The sequence below is a fragment of the Hydra viridissima genome, unplaced genomic scaffold, assembly GCF_058129835.1.
Source record: "Hydra viridissima isolate aposymbiotic clone 2 unplaced genomic scaffold, HvirCarnegie_v1 scaffold_14, whole genome shotgun sequence".
NCBI classification, from domain to species: Eukaryota; Metazoa; Cnidaria; class Hydrozoa; order Anthoathecata; family Hydridae; genus Hydra; species Hydra viridissima.
The window spans coordinates 5,742,512-5,761,040 of NW_028324313.1; the positions used below are offsets into that span (position 1 = coordinate 5,742,512).

Below are 18,529 nucleotides of genomic sequence, written 5' to 3' on the forward strand. Positions count from 1 at the left end.
TGAGCATGACTTAATTTGAAATTTAACTGCTTTACTTTGTCTACTTATTAACAAATAAGATAAAATCTTTAATTTGCGCAAAAAAATCTTGAACCCTTTTTTTTTTTTTGCATTTATAGAATAGACTGTTTCAACTTCTGCGGTCTCGCTAAAATACTTGATGGATAACTCAGGATCACAATTTCTTCTGAGGACAGAAAGGTTGCAAGAACCAATCAGTGTTGTTACTGTCTCTCTCCCCTCCCCTCCCCCTAATGGCAGAGTTTTTGCCCACCGAATAGTTTATACTGGAATCCATACTAAAAAGCACCTATGTGTTTCGAAAAAAATTAATTGTGATACAGTGTATAAATTCGATAAAATTATAAAGAAAAATCAAATAAGCAATAGTGAAACAATTTTTATGTCTTACTCTTTTTATCGCTGGCCCCTTTTTCTTGTAGACTCTTTTTTTTTCATGTGGGCTCTACGTTTTGTACCAATATTAGGGTAACTTGCTATGTAGAGGAAAAATATTTTGAAAGTGTTCACTCTCAATACTCTAAAAAAACTTTAATGACCTTAAGATACTAAACAATATTTCAGTATAATTGTACAATATTTAGAGGTTTCTCAAGTTTAGTGAAGTTTTGAAACTTTTGTGAAAGCCAGTTCAAGTGTATAGGACCATCTATAAGACAATCCTAATGTTTAAGCGATTCAGTGACTAATAGTTCTGACTAGGCGATGATGAAGCACCAAACCATCTGAGAGAATCTATCACTGATAAATGTATCAAAGGACGTTGAAATAATCATCCCAACCCACTTTTACCCATGATTACCCTTGAGAGGATTATAGAGAGCTTTGCTCTCTAAGTCCTAATGATGGATCTGATACTAAAAAAACCTTGTCATTCTGCATTGAGCATTGAGTGGCAAACTAAATATATTCAATGAAAATTGAGCTTTTTTTCAACGGCAATAAAAAATCATGAATCTGGCAGGATAAAATTGCATAAATATTCAAATGTTCAATCGGTTTGTTGTATGCATCTATGCTCAGCCCGGAGCTTGCAACACCTTTCAATCAGCACTTACCATATAAGTAAAAAAAGTAGTTGGTGTCAAAGATAATACGGGATCTTTTAAAATCTTTTCCAATCATCATAACAGGTATGCAGATTTCTTATGTGTTCTTTCAAATTCTAAATTGAGTCATCAAAGACTTCAAAAAACTACTGCAAAGAACTTGTCTTACTGAGCCAGTTGTTGACTTGGTTTAGACATTTTATGAAAGCAAGACGTAAACCCGAACAATTAAAAGTGTATATATTTTTTGCAAATTGCTCATATATATGTTTTATGTATATAATTCTGAAGGCCAATGATCGATGTAGAATATATATTATTCTCCTTCAAAGTTAAAAAAAAAGCTTACTGATTTTAAGAGATCTGTAAATGTTCTTTAACTCAGATGAATTTTTCGTGGAGTAATTTGAGATTATAGCAAAACTTTTTTGAGGAGTCAGATTTAATATATTCTCAAAAAAATTATTTTAGGACATCCTTTCCAACTTACTTAACAATAAATACTTTGAACGTATCTATATATAGGATTTAAACGTAAAAACGTAAATGTTGTACTAGTTAAAAAGTAAATTATATGACACTGCTTTAACTTGTAGAAAATGTCCAGCTTCTCTTTTTTTTTTATGAAAGAGCTTAATAAAAGGAACCGATCAATTTCAAAAGGCTATTGCAAGTAAAGCTAGGGGGATAAAAAGGTAGAAAATAGATACTGATGTCACGTTTCAATTTAAATTTTTATTCTTTCACGTTACAGAAAAATAAGCAATTTTGCTATCGGGATGGTCCTATGGGAGTTTTCTTTGTAAATTTAATTACTACGTTATTAAAATTGATTTAAGTCGTTTCAAGGCTGGATGGCGATATTTCTAGACAAAACATGCATTAATTAAACTAATATTCTTCAGTAAATAATATTTACTTTTTTCACATTTCTATCCTTAGTTTAAACTCAGCCTAAAATGGTTTATTTGTCAAGTCTTAATGTTTAAAAAAGATTTAAATCACTTGTATTTTTTAGCCTGACCAATCAAGTTTGTGGCAATATAGAAACAACTGGCATTGTTAAAACGATATCCTTTATATCAGACAATTTATAAAATAATCATTAGTTGTTTCATTCCAAAATTTTAATATAATTATTCAAATCGGATGTAAACTAAAACTTATTTATTTTATTTGCCATGGTTCTGCAATGCAGCTTTCGTTACCAGTTCACAATGCATTAATGCATCCAACCCTCAATTAGTCATGAGGAATGATAATAGGTATGCATAAATTCTTGAATTAAAAAATTCTCATTTCTCATTATTTTCTTAATTCTCATTAAGGACATTTAACGAGTTTTTATTTCCGATTATATCATTACTTTATTTAACTGTTTGCATTTTTGTTTCTTGTTTTCATTACCATCCTTATTGTAATCAAAAAAAAAGATTTTTTGAGGAACTTAAAATTAAGTATTTGAAACTAGGTTGCTTTGGGTGATGTAATTCTTTTCATTTTAAACCTAATATGTCAAGATTTGTTCAAAATTAATTTTTTTTATTGTTCAAGAAACTTTCCTTAAAAAAAAGTTTAGTTAAAAATTGCAAAAAGTTCAAATATTCTGAGAAAAGTGTGTGAAATACATAAAAAATAACAATAATAATAATAATAATAATAATAATAATAATAATAATAATAATAATAATAATAATAATAATAATAATAATAATAATAATAATAATAATAATAATAATAATAATAATAATAATAATAATAATAATAATAATAATAATAATAATAACAATAATAATAATAATAATAATAATAATAATAATAATAATAATAATAATAATAATAATAATAATAACAATAATAATAATAATAATAATAATAATAATAATAATAATAATAATAATAATAACAATAATAATAATAATAATAATAATAATAATAATAATAATAATAATAATAATAATAATAATAATAATAATAATAATAATAATAATAATAATAATAACAATAATAATAATAATAATAATAATAATAATAATAATAACAATAATAATAATAATAATAATTATTATTATTATTATTATTATTATGATAGTAATAATAATAATAATAATAATAATACTAATAATAATAATAATAATAATAATAATAATAATTATAATAATAATAATAATAATAATAATGATAATTATAATAATAATAATAATAACAATAATAATAATAATAATGATAATAATAATAGCAAAAATAATAATATTAGTTTGTTGAGAAATATTAAAACTGTAGCTCTGAAAAAAGGCTTTTGAAGTTCTATATTTATCATTTAAAAAATTTAGAAGTAATTCTCTGAAAGTAATAAAAGAAACTTTCATATAAATGACTTCTTGTTCCTTAATGACATCCAACAACAATTAAACCTCATCGTGCGCATAAAAAGTCATGAAATATTAAAAGGTGTCAAAAGGATATAACTTTTCAACAGCTTCAGAATTGAGTGAAATTTTATTTTGTTTCAGTTATGCAATCGGTAGAATACATCGACTTGCCATCTTTTCGACCTTTTTTTGATGATTTGAAAGCATTCACTGAATGTACTTTGACCAACGAAGCATCTTATTCAACATTGGATAGTGTTCAAGTTGTTTTGCAGAATAGCCAGCTATGGAAAAAATTTCACCATTTCGGTAACGAAATGATTTTAACCAAGGTTGGACGGTAAGGAAAACTGTTTTTTATTATATTTGCATTTGTAAGGATCAAAATTTAGTTTTTTAAATTCTTCGCAAGATTATAACCGTTTACAAAAATGTTATCTCGTTATTTTTGTTTCAGACGTTTGAAAATATTTTAGTAAGGTTTTAACTGCCCCTTAGTAAAGTGAAATTATTCCACTCATCAACCAATGGTAAAACATTCCATTCATTAACGGTAAATTCTAATGAAACACATATTTATATCTGTTAAAACGCTTCGCATTATACATATTTCAGGAGAATATTTCCTGTTCTTGCTTTTTGGGTGTATGGCTTGCAACCTCATGAGTTTTACTCGTTTGAAGCCGAAGTAGTTGCTGCGGATGAGAATCGCTACAAATTTGTAAACAATGAAGGTTGGAAGATAAATGGTGTTGCATACCCACTTACTGGGAACACTTGTTTGGCTCATCCGGATGGTGTTCAAAATGGAGAACACTGGGTTAAAAACGGTGTAGTCTTCAAAAAGATGAAGTTGACAAATAAAAAAAAATCTAAAGAAAACTCAAATGAGGTAATTAATGCCAGATAGTTTTAAACAACTGTTAATGAGACTTGTCTTTACATACTTGCAAATAATTTTTTATGTTATTTGTTTCTAACTAGATTTTTTTAAACTCAATGCACAAGTATCAAATTCAATTATCTTGCAAGCAAATAGATGAAGAAGGCAGAGTTACCGCAGAAAGAAAATTCTTATTTATAGAGACAACATTTATAACTGTAACAGCATACCAAAACGATGATGTCACTCAATTAAAAATAGATCATAATCCATTTGCAAAGGCTTTTAGAGACACAAACCCAAATACATTGCAGAATGAAATGTATCAACCTGAAAAACGGCAAAAGATTAACCAAGATTATTTTTGTGACATATGGTTACCTTCCAATAACTGCATTGAAACTATAGACTTATCAGCTTCTTTTCCTTATCCTCGGGTAAACGATTCGTGCAACTTTATGAAGCCGACTTTTGAAAGATATTGGCAGTTGTCACCGTATGAAAACATTCCTCTTGATCATAGAACATTTTTCGCTTTTGGAAATTAATTTCTAGCGAATTTGAAAGCACTACAAGTAAATTTTTAACTGCTTGAACGCAACTTGTGCTATGATTATAGATAGCGAATTAATCACAATTCTGTTTTTAAATAATCCTACTAATTTTCTCTGGTAGGATAGCGTACCCTACTTTAAAAGAAAATAACACTATAGTTTTTTTTCATGGGCTAATTTAGAAATTAATTTCCAAAAAGAATTACTGTTTCTCTAAAAGTTTAATGTATTTATTAAACAACGTGTTGCGCCTGCGCACTTTTATTTAAACATATTTCTTTATTTAAAATTCTTAATTCAAAATATAAAGAATTTTTCACAATAAAAATTGGCGCGAAATAAATATTTAAGTGAAAGGAAAATTTAATGTATGTTTTTTTTTTCTTTTCTTTTTAATGGGATAAAAAATAGAAGTGGATGCGTTTAGATCGATTTCTCACTTAAAAAAAAAAGTGTTAGAAAATAATTATAAGAAATGATAGTATTTAATACCGCATTATTGATGACGAGTAATTTTATTTATAACGTTAAATATAAGGTGGACTGAAAGTCACTGTACTATTTAAAAATAAAAGAAGCATCTTTAAAATGACCCACATTTTCTATTGCCGAACTTGACGACCTATCCGTTTTAGCTTCTGTACTATTTGGACCTTGTTAAAAAACATTTGAAGACCTCTTTGTATGGGGTTCAAAGTTCTGTGCGTGATTCTAAGCTCTTAAGAACGCCGTTGAGAGTTCTTAAAATTTTCTAAGTTTTTTCTAAGACAGAACAAGTGACATCTAAGAATGTTGACAGAGCAAGTGACATCTTTGATGTCACTTGCTCTGTCGTTCTTAGTTAGTAAGAGAGTTATTTCCCTAACTAAATTATGATTAAACAATTGATAATTTGAAACGTTTCCACCATTTGGAGTCGGATAGATATCTTTACAATTTGATAAGATTGCTCTACATTCTTTCTTTAAAAAGTCTATTCTTAATTTAAATTTAAATAAATCGCCTTGCAAAAAAGTTGAATCTCATTTTTTCATTCTGTTTACAAGAAACTTGAAAAACTATTTCGCCTTAAGAAAAGCTTGATTTTGTTGACAAAGAACTTCTGCTGCTAATTCGACGGTTCAAGCAGCAATAATGCCAAATAAAATGTCTACTTCTTAGTCAATGCAAACCAAATGTGACGAAATGTCTTTCAATATTTTTTTGATTAAATCTTTGGCTATAAGGGACTGTTGAATTATTGACAGCAGACTGTTCTATCTTGTTCTGTAGATAAGCATAAGTAAAACCTCTTTTTTACTCTGCTTTTTAAAGTCAGAAAAATTGTTAAGTAAAAAAAAAAAATAATAATTGTCAAGTTATTTTGAAAATCTTTTGACTAATAACTTGAAAATTTTGATGATGACAGATTACAAGTGCATTTTCACTTTAGGAATAGGAAAGTTTACATACCAGGCGGCATCAAGAAAACTGCATTAGATGAATGCACAAGCAAGTGCATTGTCTTTAAAGGGTTGAAAGTGATTTTAAAATCCTTACGCCAGCTGCAAACTTTTTAACTAACTGGATTGCTTGTTTGTAACTTTTTGAAGAATCACAGCCTCATTTTATAAAAGAATTGTTAACAATGGAAAATGTTAAAAATGGATCTGGAAACTTATTACATCCAGTGTTGGTAGCCTTAAAATCACTTCTTCGAGTCGCTTTTTTTAAAATAATTTAAATCATAGACTTTCTTGAGTTTGTTGCAGTTCTTTGGAGTTTTACGTATGTGTAATTACACACGCAAAAATATTAGCCCGTATTTCGACCCGCTTCAAAATTTTTTGTAAAGTTTTGTTTAATGTGTAAGTCTCCCTCTTAAAAAAAGTTATTTCTCGTAAGAGAGAGTCTTCCCTTTGTGAAGTTTTTTTTCAAAAAGTCTCCCTTTATTGAAATTATTTACTTTGAATGTGTAAGTCTCCCTCTTAGAAAAAATAGCTCTTGTAAGATAAAGTTTTTCTTTATTAGAAGTTTTTTTTAAAGTGTAAGTCTTCCCTTATTAAAATTTTTTATTCCAAAGGATATCTTCTGTTTCTGAAGTTTTTTTTTGAATGCGTATGTCTCCCCTTAATGAAATTGTTTTTTGTGAAGTAAGTCTCCCCCTTTGTGGACTAAGTGGAAGTCTTTCCATTATGATTTTTTGAAAAATATCTAGTTCTTCATAGAGCTTTTTTTTTGTAAAATTTTTTAAAATTTTTAACTCTATCTCTAAATAAAATTATTTTCTGTTGGGGAAAGTCTTCCACTTGTGTAGTTTTTACAATGGGTAAGTCTTGTATGAGATCATTTACAAGAAAAGATAGTATGAAAAGGCATATATTGCTTATGCATAAGACCATATTTTCTGATGAGCAGTGCAGAGATAAAAGAACTCCTTGTTTTTATCAAAACTGCAACCAGGGGTTTTTTCAAAAAATCAAGTTGATTAAACACATAGAGGAATATTATAAAGGTGTATTTTCCACAGAAACCTATGAATTTTCCTCACAATCAGAATTCTTAGCATGGAAATAAAAAGAAGAGGCTAATAATTATATATTTTTCAGTAAACAAACTGGAAGTAAAGATATCAGCAAAGAAACAAAAACAGGTTATTTCATTTGTCAAATTGATGGTCATTCAAAGCCATACCGCTCTCGAACAGAACCAGCAAGAAAAACAAATAAAAGATATTTCAGAGCTAGTGTTAAATCCGATGCTTTCTGCCCTGCTAGGATAATTGTTAACATAAAAAAAAACGGAACCACAAATGTGCATTACATAAAAACTCACAATCATACTATTGCTGTTACTAGTACTATGTATCAGCCTATCCCAGATAATGTAAAAAATACCATCTGTGCTAAGCTATCTATTGGTGTACCTGTAAGTCAGGTCTATCATGATCTAAGGGAGAGTTTCGGAGACAGAGAAAATAGAGTTAATGGAGATAATGTTGTTCTCACTAAATCCAATCTTCTTACAAAAAAGAACATTTCTGATATTAACAGAGTTATAAAAAAGGGATGTCGGCTTCACCCTGATGATAGTACTTCAACTTTATTACTAGTCCAAAAATTAATGTGTGAAGAGTTTAATAGCATTCTTGTTTATAAACCACAAGGACAAGAAACTATTATTGGGCCTAAAGTGTATGATGATATTGATCTTAACAAGGATTCTTTTGTTATTGCAATACAAACAAAGCAGCAGGTGGAAATGTCACTTGCTATGCCAATGACATGTAAAGCGTGCCTGGCGTGGCAAACTTCCTTTAGTTAGTTCTCAATATTTACAAGAAATTTACCAGATCCTAGAGACACTTATTGATGAGAAAGATCCTAAAGTTTTTACATCAATTATAAATGGCTTTGTTAAAACATATGAAAGTATATGTCCTAATTTTGTAAATTACTTTGTAACATACTATGCTACTGGACATGAAAAATGGGCTTCTTGTTATCGCGACTTTCCACATGTGGATACTGACACTAATATGTTGCTTGAATCATTTCATAACAAATTGAAAACAGTTTATATTGATAGACAACCAAATAAAAGGTTAGATGATCTGATCAAGTTACTTTTAAAAATTGAGCAAGGTGATTATTGGAGACACAAAAGAGACAACATTTATCTAGGAACAATATCTCTCCCCAAAAAATTTAAAAAACGTCACGAAAAAGGAATGCTGATTTCAGACAACTGTGTTCTTAAATCTTCATCATGTCAACACACTGTGAAAAGTCAATCAAAAGACTTAACATATAAAGTTGACATTTTGCAAGATACCTGTAAAGAACCTTTATGTTCACACTTATGTATAAATCCAGCCTGTGTTTGTTTGTGTGTACATTTATATAAATGTAGTTGCAATAACAAGGTTAACCCTTGTAAGCATATTCACAAGCTACAATCATTGCTTATGAGAACTAAAAAAACTACTTTTTAGTTGTATCAGAGGATGGTTCGATGATAAAAAAGCCACAAACATTTAATAATGAGACTGAGAGGTTTTAAAAAAATGTTGATGAGTTATGTATATTAGTAACTAATCCCATGGTAGAAAATCTTCAACTTCCATCGATAAATAGACAATTGGAAGAGATGATTAGACAAGTTAAAGCCATTAAAGGCTTAAACTCAATTGATGTACCTATAAAGGCAACTTTGCAAAGTAAAGTTTTGAACTTTGCACCAAATAAGAAATTAGATAGTCAATGACAGCCTAATAAGTTCAGAAAAACAAGAAAAGATAAAAGGAAGAAAAATATAAAACCATACCAATATCCTGAACAATATCATAAAGAGGAGATAATTTTAAAAATGTGTAAGAAAGATATTGATTTAATAAAGAAATTGCAACAATATGTGATGACATCAAAGCTTTAGAATTTACCAGCACTCTTATTAGGTTAGTGCTCCTGCAGTAAACATTTTTGATACCATATTTTTTCTAGTATGTCAGTCAAGAACCAACCCACTTTTTGAGGTCACTTTTTATGTTTTTGAGTTCTTTGAATTTATAGCTTATTTTATTCTTTTCTTATTCTCTTAATTTTATATATATATATATATATATATATATATATATATATATATATATATATATATATATATATATATATATATATATATATATAAAATTTCTAATTTTCCTGATGTTGCATTTGATGAACTTTTACCAATAGATCTGCTTTGAGGATTATTTCATTGGATCACAAAAAAACCTTCCGCACCTAGCATCTCACCATTTTTAACTATTTCGATTTTTCACTTGATTTTGTTCCCAGTTTTTACTTCCTTATGCTAGACTTTGATTTTTAAAACTGTAAATATATAATATTGTATATTGTATAGTTGTTCATATCATTCAAAAATTTTTTGTTTATTTGCAGTATTAATTTGCAAGATCTGCTGTTATGTGCTTCTTTTTGAAAACATGTCAATTGAAGAAATCTCGGTGAAAGGCTCCAACTTGACGAAATAATCACAGAATTGACATTACAAGCAAATTCTAAGCATTTCTGTGCATTTGTCGCAAAAATCGGTACTTACCACTGAATTGCTTGATGCCCTTGGGCATTTTTTTGCTCAGCCTGATAGGATACAACAAAATATGGCCAAGGGATCCAAGAGGAGTCGGTGAAAGCCTCGAATTTGGCCACATTTGGCCCAAATTTCGACATTTTGTAAGGAATTTTCGAGATATCATTCGTTTGGTTTTGTTTTGAGGATTTAGTTTGTTTTGTTATTTCTTTTCTTCGTATTTTATTTTTGCGGCCACAGTTTTTTGTGATAGATTTATATGATAGACTGTATTTTGGCTTTAAAACCCTCTTGGTAGACCTTTAAAATTTGAGACGGTTGGTCGGTGTTTTGAAGATATCTTATAAGATGTCTGTTTTATTCTTCCTTTATGCTTCTCTGTCAATGCTTAAGTTAACCGATTTTCTTTATGATCTTCTTTTATAACTATGACCAGCTCAATTTTAGGGAAAGAAATCTAATAAAAAATTTATTTATTAACTGTCCTTCACTACTATCAAGCTAATTATAGTACTTTCATTTGATTATATTATACGAACTGTTCGTTTTGATTTTTAAAAGATTAAAATATATCATCTATTTGGGTGATAATAGTAAAACACACATTTATTCGTGTCAAATATATATATGTATATATATATATATATATATATATATATATATATATATATATATATATATATATATATATATATATATATATATATATATATATATATATATATATATATATATATATGTGTGTGTGTGTGTGTGTGTGTTTGTTTGTGTGTGTGTAAAATAGAAATAGTTTACACCCACAATACATATATTATTGAAAGAGAAATTTACTGTGATAATAGCTGATCGTTATGAAACTTTATTATTACGTTTATAAAATTCTTGTCATTAAAGTTAATTGATGTAAGTTATTAGTCAAGTCATACGCTATTTTTGTAGTTGTCGTATTTACATTTTATGACTTGACTAATAACTTAGTCAAGTCGTACGCTATTTTTGTACATAATTACGCCCTCGAGAATTTTTTGTTTCTGTATAAAAGTTGTATAAGAATTGAATAAAAAACAGTAGAAAATAAAAGTAAACAAAGTTGTTGTATTTACAAGCTATTTCGGCAGTATGGCATCCATGGCAAAAATGATTGGAAAATTTGATGGATCTGGAGATGTTGTAGTGTGGTTGAAAAAGATCAAGCTGGTGGGAGAGCTGCAAAAGTTGGGCGATCTTTCATTGATCATTCCGTTGTTTCTTGAAGGCAGTGCGTTCGCATTATATGAGCAACTTGGGGAGAGCCAAAAAACTTCCGCTAAGGACATTGAAAAAGCCCTACTAGATGCATTTGCAGTTGATGGTTTCCAAGCTTACGAGCAGTTCAGAGATCGGAGATGGAATGACGGTGAATCTGTCGATGTGTATTTGGCCAGTTTGCGTCAACTTATGAATTTGGCCGATATTGAAAGCGAAGAATTATTGCTAAGAGCGTTCATAACTGGATTGCCGGGTGAAATTTCGAAGCAGCTACGAGCACAAGTGAAAATATTTGGGATCAGTTTACAGGATGCATTGAACCATGCAAGAGTACTCATGACGGAAAAAACAAAAGAAGAGTATGTTTCAACAACTATCTCTGAGTTCCATAAAAATGTTAAGAAACCATCCGCTACTGATGTTATCTGCTACAACTGTGGCAAATCTGGACATGTTGCTCGAATCTGTTTTTCGAAGAAACAAAATGTCAGTGATGGGATAAAATGTTTCAGGTGTGGAAAATCTGGACACATTGCAAGATTTTGTTTGTCGCATCAGGGAAACTCAAATGGGGAATCGCCAGCGCCAGCTGTTTCCCTAAACAACTAACGGCGCTTCCAATATGCACTGTGCAGGTGAACACCTTTGCTGGGAAAGCACTGGTCGACACTGGATGTACCCGAACTATTATCTCAAACAACATGGCTCGGAAAGCTGGTGTTCGTATTAGAAGACATGATATAATGGTGTTGGCTGTTAATGGAGAAGTTGTGAAAACGGAGGGAGAAGCTACAGTAACATTAATCATTGAAGGAAAAAAGCTCAAAGCATTAGTAATGATTCTAAAAAGTGTTGTCAACGGTATTGATGCTATTATTGGTATGGATGTCATTAATCGCTGTGGAGGAGTGCACTTGTACAATGGAAAAATTGAATTTGGTTTTGTTTCAATTTATACAGAGAAACAAATTGTTGGTATAAATGACAAGGATTTTGATGCTTACTTTGATGGTACAAAGTGGACTGCTAAATATAAATGGAAACAAGGTCAACCACAACTAAGAAATTCTGTCGCGCAGTACAAGGTAAAACCCCAGTTGATACCTCAATTTAATAATGAGATGGACTTATGGGTGAAAAATGGCTGGTTGAAACCATGCAACAAAGAAGAAAAAAGTACAGAAGGGATTGTCCCGTTAATGGCTGTTGAGCAGGAAAATAAAGGAAAGGTACGACCTGTTCTGGACTTTCGCGAATTGAATCAGTACGTTAATTTGCATAATGCCACAAGTGATGCATGTGATGAAAAAGTTAGAAAATGGAGAACTCTTGGTGACAAATTTGCAATACTCGATCTTAGATGCGCGTATATGCAAGTACACATCGATCCGAGTTTGTGGGAGCATCAGAGGGTAATCTACAAAGAAGAAAAATACTATCTTACACGTCTTGGTTTTGGGTTAAATTCTGCTCCAAAAATAATGTCTTCAATCTTAGGCAGCGTGTTGAATCTAGATGCAGATATTAGTGAAGCAACTGACCACTACATTGACGATATAATTGTTAATTTGGAAAAAACATCAGTTGAAAAGGTCGTAAATCATTTGGCGCGTTATGGATTGGTAACCAAAGAGCCAGAGCAATGTGATACTGCACGAGTATTGGGTTTGCAACTATTTAGAAATGAAAAAAAGGAGCTTTGTTGGAAACGAGGAAACACCATTCCAAAGTCACAAGATATCAAAACTGAAAAAGTAACACCACGGAAACTTTTTTCGATATGTGGACACTTGTTAGGTCACTATACTGTTGGAGGTTGGCTCAGAATTGCCTGCAGTTTTATAAAACGACATAGTCAAGGAGATGCTTGGGATGATCTAATCGGAGATCAAGCTCAGTCATGGTTGATTGAAATATTGCGCCGATTGGAAGTTAGCGATTCTGTGAGAGAAAAATGGAATGCTGAAGGAATTCAAAATGGAGCGACATTGTGGTGTGATGCAAGCAGCATGGCAATGGGGGTTGCTATAGAATACAATGGCGTAATAATTGAGGATGCAGCCTGGCTTCGAAGTATAAATGATGTCATGCATATTAATATTGCTTAATTAGATGCTGTGGTGCGTGGGATAAACCTAGCTGCTAAGTGGCATATAAAGAATTTGTCAGTATTCACTGATTCAGTAACAGTTCATGGATGGTTAAAAAGTATGCTGACTGAAAGTCATAGGGTTCGATCAAATGGATTATCAGAAATGCTTATTAAAAGAAGACTTTCTCTATTGCAAGACTTAATAAAAGAATATAGTATAAACATCACATTGAAATGGGTTCCGTCCTCCAAAAACAAAGCTGACGTGTTGACAAGAGTTCCAAAAACTTGGATAAATGAACTTTCAAAAAAAAATACTAAAGAACTAGCTGGGGTAAGTATTGCTGAGGAAATTCGTAATTGTCACTCAAAGCATCATTTTGGCGTTAATCGGACAATGTTTACAGTGCAACGAAGACTTCCGCACGTATTAAGAAAAGACGTTGAAGAATGTGTTCGCAATTGTTGCCAATGTAATTCAATTGATCCAGCACCAGTAAAATGGGAAAATGGAGTGCTAGATGTACCAGACACATGGTATAGAATTGCTTGTGATGTGACTCACTATAAAGGGTCGCCATATTTAACAATGATTGACTGTGGACCAAGTCGGTTTGCAGTTTGGAGAAAGTTGCCGTGCGAAGATACCAAAAGTGTAGTAAATCAATTGGAATCCGTATTTAGGGAGCATGGCCCACCGCAAGAACTGTTGATGGATAATGGAGCGGTGTTTAAATCCAAAGAATTTTCAAAGATGTGAAAAATGGTGTGTAAAAAGGAAGTATAGATGCGCATATAGACCTTCAGGGAATGGGATAGTGGAGCGTAACCACCGCACAGTAAAACGAACAGCTGCGAGGGCACAAATATGTCCGTTACTAGCGGTATTTTGGTACAATGCAACACCAACGGTGGGAACAAATGAGAAATCTGCACCTGCTTCTCAGAAAAATATGTACGTCTGGCGTCTACCAATTCAAGAGGAGAAAAACACTGAAACTCAAGAAAGATCACAACGAGTTATGGAAACTTATGGAATTGGAGAAAAAGTTTACGTTCGCCCTGCTGATGCAAAGTGCACTTCAGTTTGGAAAATTGGTACTGTAACTGACATACTCACAAACACAAATATTGAAATTGATGGTGTACCAAGACATGTGCGAGATGTGAGAATAGCTCCTGCCTCAAATGTTTCAAACGCTTCAAGAGAAACTATTATCAGTGAAAAGATCGACAGCGATGAAAGTGATTTTGAAGATTTAGACATTTTTGCTGCACAAGAGGAAGAAACCGAAGAAACAGTTGTTGACGATGAGGAGGAAGCTGGTGGCAGAGAAATCGTCGAAAATTTATTACCAGCGATCAGACGATCAACCAGAGAAAGGACAAAGCCGACATATTTAAATGACTATGTTACTTAAGAACTTTAGTTCTTGGGGTGATGTGATAATAGCTGATCGTTATGAAACTTTATTATTACGTTTATAAAATTCTTGTCATTAAAGTTAATTGATGTAAGTTATTAGTCAAGTCATACGCTATTTTTGTAGTTGTCGTATTTACATTTTATGACTTGACTAATAACTTAGTCAAGTCGTACGCTATTTTTGTACATAATTACGCCCTCGAGAATTTTTTGTTTCTGTATAAAAGTTGTAAAAGAATTGAATAAAAAACAGTAGAAAATAAAAGTAAACAAAGTTGTTGTATTTACATTTACTATTATAACTATTCATTATTGGTAGATAATAGGTTTGACACGGAACTGTTTTTACTCTTATATCAGTTAGATTATAGATTATAGAGTTTCATAAATAAAACTGTTAAATAGAAATGCAAAAGCACAAACATCAAACATAGATATTTAAAACATTAAAAAGAAACATTACTTCCATCCTACAAATAGAGTGGACGAAAAATATAAGTATGTATGGCTAAAATGTTAGGAGTGTCTACTAATTTAAACCACATTCGTATTAAACTCCTCAATGTCATGCGTTCAAATACAGTTCATATTCACACATTCTTTTTGAAGTCGTGTATTCTTTAGCTGAACTGATGCTCGAAATGCAATAACAACTCTTTTGATCATGGAAATCTTTACAGCATCTGCAAAAATACATGAGCACTTTTAGCAAGTAAGAAAAATTCAAACGTATAATAAGAAAAACAAAAAAGCAACAACAACTGTTTAAAGATAATCAATGATTACAACATTGAATAACATAAAAGTATTCTAAAACACAATAAAAACAACTAATAACAACAACTTTAATACAAAGAATTTAAAAATTGTAAGGAAAGTGTAACAACAAAATATGATAATCAATTACAAAAATGAAATGTGATCAAAGGAATTTAATGATACAACCACAGTAACTGTAAAGTATAACAAAGATAATAAACAACAACAATAATTATAAATATTGCAAAATATATTAGAAATCTTAACTAACATTAGCAACAACAACAAAAACCCTGCCTGAAAAACAGAATAGAAAGACAACATAGAAACATAGAAAACATAACAAAAAAAAAAAAAAAAAAAAAGACTTAAAAAAAAACTATTATGTCTAAATGCCGGGGAGGAAGATGGTGAAAGCTCTAGACTTGCAGAAGGCTTCCTTAATTATTACTTTTAAAAATTCTCTTTTATTAAATAGGCTGCACAGCATTACCGAATCATTTTCATAAAGTAAACACAAACACCGTGAGAAAATCGGTTGAGAAACTAAAACATCCCTCAAAAGGAGGTCACTCCGCAAAGTCCGTAAAAATTACCGTAAACTTTTATTCGCATGTTAAGTTTCTTTCAAAAAAAAAAAGTTACACACAAAATCGCTAATTAAAAATTTAAAAAAATGATGGAATCGGATAATGGTATCTTAGAAAATAAGATACCATTAATCATTTTTAATTTATCATTTTTAATCATTTTTACTGACTTTCCTTGGCATGGTTTACATATGGTGATTATTTTTAAAAAGCCTTTACCAACATGTTTAGGTACACATGTTCTGATTTGTGATTTTCACAGAGAGCAGGCATGGGAACGCTGGTTAAACAAAAAAACCAATGGCTGTTCAAATCATAAAGTGGAAATACTTGCAATTTTAAGACGCATTGTCAAAGCATGAAATGAAAAGGAAATGGATTTGGCAATAACCTGTCTTCTTTCTTCTGATTATTGGGGTGCTAACTTCATTAAATTCAAAGAGTATATCTCAAGATACTGGCTAAAAATTAAAGAGGTAATTTTTAGAAGGTGAACATCTGATCAATTAATTAGTCAGGTGTTTAACTATCAGTATCTATATGATACTATAAGTATGATACAGAGAAATGTAATAGTTTTAGATTTATCAATTATCAAGTATGTTTATAGAGATGGGTTTGGGCATATCGAAGTGATAGATTTTTGGTGAATTGCAATACAAATAATGGTGTAGAACGACAAAACCAATCATTTAAGTATTCATATCTTCAATGATATAAAAACTCCTCAATTACTAGCATGCTCACAATCCTAATTGAAGAATTCTTTCCTGATAAGCTAGAGAAGTTCTTTACTTTGTTTTTAGTTTATTTATATTTTACATTTATATTTTATAGGTTTACAGTAGTAGTTTCAGTATGGTAAAATATAAATTTGTCTGGAATTCTATAATTTAGATAAAAAGTTATAGTTATACATATATACATATACTTTTATACTGTCATACATACGAGCATTTTAATTTGCAATAGTAATGCGTGTCTATATAATATTTATTCAACAGACCACATGATTTTATCAAAAACTGTTTAGAGAAGATTGCACTTGCTAATGACTCTGAGATGACTGGAGCTTGGCCACAAATTCATGGAGTATTTACGGTAAACAGTTTCTTAGGTAATAATGAAAGTTACAGTGTAGATTTTGGAAGTGATAAATTGATGCCAAAATGTTCTTGCAAAAGTTGGCATGAATCTGCATATTTATGAAAGCATTTTTTCCTGGTATTTATAAGATTTCCTAAAACATGGTCATGGAATTCTTTGTCATCATTATATAGAAATTCTCCTTTCCTGACTCTGGATAATGATGATGAGAATACTGTATACATTCCAATCAACTCACCAACTCCATGTAAAGTTGGTGATGAATCAATATTATACGGAGAGTGTTTGTCTCTGGCACTTAATGACTTGATGAAAAAAACCGTTATAACAACTTCAACTCTTTCACATATTCGCGATATGTTAAATCAGATAAAAAACTTAACATATGTCGATGAATCAACTATTGATACCAGTGAAGTTTGTGAAGATTTGGCAAAGGTCTTAAAGAAATTTTCAAATGCCACCAAAAAGGAAAATGGAATTCCAGTTAGAAAAGAACTGGGGGAACCCAAATGAATTAAAATATACAAATAAAATATACAATAAATAAAAGTCTCCAACATTTGGTAAGTATTTTACATATTGTTTTACATGGCATTTTTTACATGGCATTATTTTATATTTTTACTTGTTACAAAATGACATTTGAAAGATCTATATTTTTCTTATAATTCTTTTTCTTTCGTTGATCTGATATTCCCAATTTTCTATGAGTCCTCTTCTCCTACTACTCCCATTTTTTGAAATGTTAAAATTTAAACCATCAAAAAAGATTACAATCTTTGTATTCGTAGCGTTAGAAAAGCGCTCAACAACATTACAACAAGATTTTAATAAGTTGAGTTCTCCGTGAAATGGGAGCAGCAGTTTTGGTCTGTTTAAGAAGTGAATTATTTGATTTAATTCTCACAAATCAGATAATATTTTACCTTAATACTTAGACAACAACAGTTGACAACAAAGTTGGAGAGTGGAAAGACCAAATGAGTATAGTGGTTGTAGTCGACTCCCTGGCTACAGGACATGATTATTAGTTAAAAATGTAGACACTTTCTAGCATTTATATTTAAGATTTGACATTGGAAACAATCTGTTAAATATTAATACCAGAAGTAACATCTCAATAGTTTTTAACATTCAATTGTTATTATTTTTATTTTTAAAAAATTGTCTGCGCAGTATCACAAAAAACTATTTCTGGCGGAAACCTTTTAGTCTAATTATCGGTTTCGCCAAAACTACTGGATTATACTCGGGTTTAGGCCTACCTCTAGTCCAATTTGCACCGTAAAAAAATAAATCTTTTAGCGAAATATGCAGCATAAAATTTAACATTAATAACATTTAAAACCTTCGTT

The 18,529-nt window shown here is 30.4% G+C and overlaps 3 protein-coding genes, 1 long non-coding RNA gene and 1 pseudogene across 5 annotated transcripts; all 5 read left to right on the plus strand.

The window, feature by feature from the left end:
• The first annotated feature begins 3,569 nt into the window (after positions 1–3,569).
• Positions 3,570–5,379, plus strand: LOC145181362 (T-box transcription factor TBX4-like). The gene is made up of 3 exons (XM_090071868.1): positions 3,570–3,782; positions 4,058–4,334; positions 4,427–5,379. Exons 1-3 carry the CDS (start codon positions 3,586–3,588, stop codon positions 4,871–4,873), a joined length of 921 nt encoding a protein of 306 aa, XP_089927994.1. The 5' UTR covers positions 3,570–3,585; the 3' UTR covers positions 4,874–5,379.
• A 1,804-nt stretch (positions 5,380–7,183) lies between these two features.
• LOC149879046 (uncharacterized) lies at positions 7,184–9,333 on the plus strand (annotated as a pseudogene).
• Positions 9,334–11,898: 2,565 nt separating this feature from the next.
• Positions 11,899–13,305, plus strand: LOC149879047 (uncharacterized). Its single transcript, XM_090071268.1, has one exon. The coding sequence runs from the start codon at positions 11,899–11,901 to the stop codon at positions 13,303–13,305; it is 1,407 nt and encodes a 468-aa protein (XP_089927394.1).
• A 3,098-nt stretch (positions 13,306–16,403) lies between these two features.
• Positions 16,404–18,305, plus strand: LOC145201510 (uncharacterized). The gene is made up of 2 exons (XR_016446925.1): positions 16,404–16,540; positions 16,675–18,305. It is a non-coding gene; the product is annotated as an uncharacterized LOC145201510 (long non-coding RNA).
• LOC149879048 (uncharacterized) lies at positions 17,035–18,305 on the plus strand. 2 transcript variants are annotated; one of them, XR_016446924.1, is made up of 3 exons: positions 17,035–17,165; positions 17,345–17,737; positions 18,113–18,305. XR_016446924.1 is itself a non-coding variant. In XM_090071861.1 (2 exons), exons 1-2 carry the CDS (start codon positions 17,152–17,154, stop codon positions 17,685–17,687), a joined length of 357 nt encoding a protein of 118 aa, XP_089927987.1. In that variant the 5' UTR covers positions 17,035–17,151; the 3' UTR covers positions 17,688–17,839. The 2 variants fall into 2 exon arrangements, 1 of the variants encoding a protein (XP_089927987.1); XM_090071861.1 differs by lacking the exon at positions 18,113–18,305 and having other exon boundaries at positions 17,345–17,839.
• Positions 18,306–18,529: the final 224 nt, after the last annotated feature.

Coding starts and splice junctions, on each gene's coding strand:
- LOC145181362 (XM_090071868.1), top strand. CDS start 3,586: ATGCAATCGGTAGAATACATCGACTTGCCATCTTTTCGACCTTTTTTT. Junction 3,783..4,057: donor ATTTTAACCAAGGTTGGACG/GTAAGGAAAACT, acceptor TACATATTTCAG/GAGAATATTTCCTGTTCTTG. Junction 4,335..4,426: donor CTAAAGAAAACTCAAATGAG/GTAATTAATGCC, acceptor GTTTCTAACTAG/ATTTTTTTAAACTCAATGCA.
- LOC149879047 (XM_090071268.1), top strand. CDS start 11,899: ATGGCTCGGAAAGCTGGTGTTCGTATTAGAAGACATGATATAATGGTG.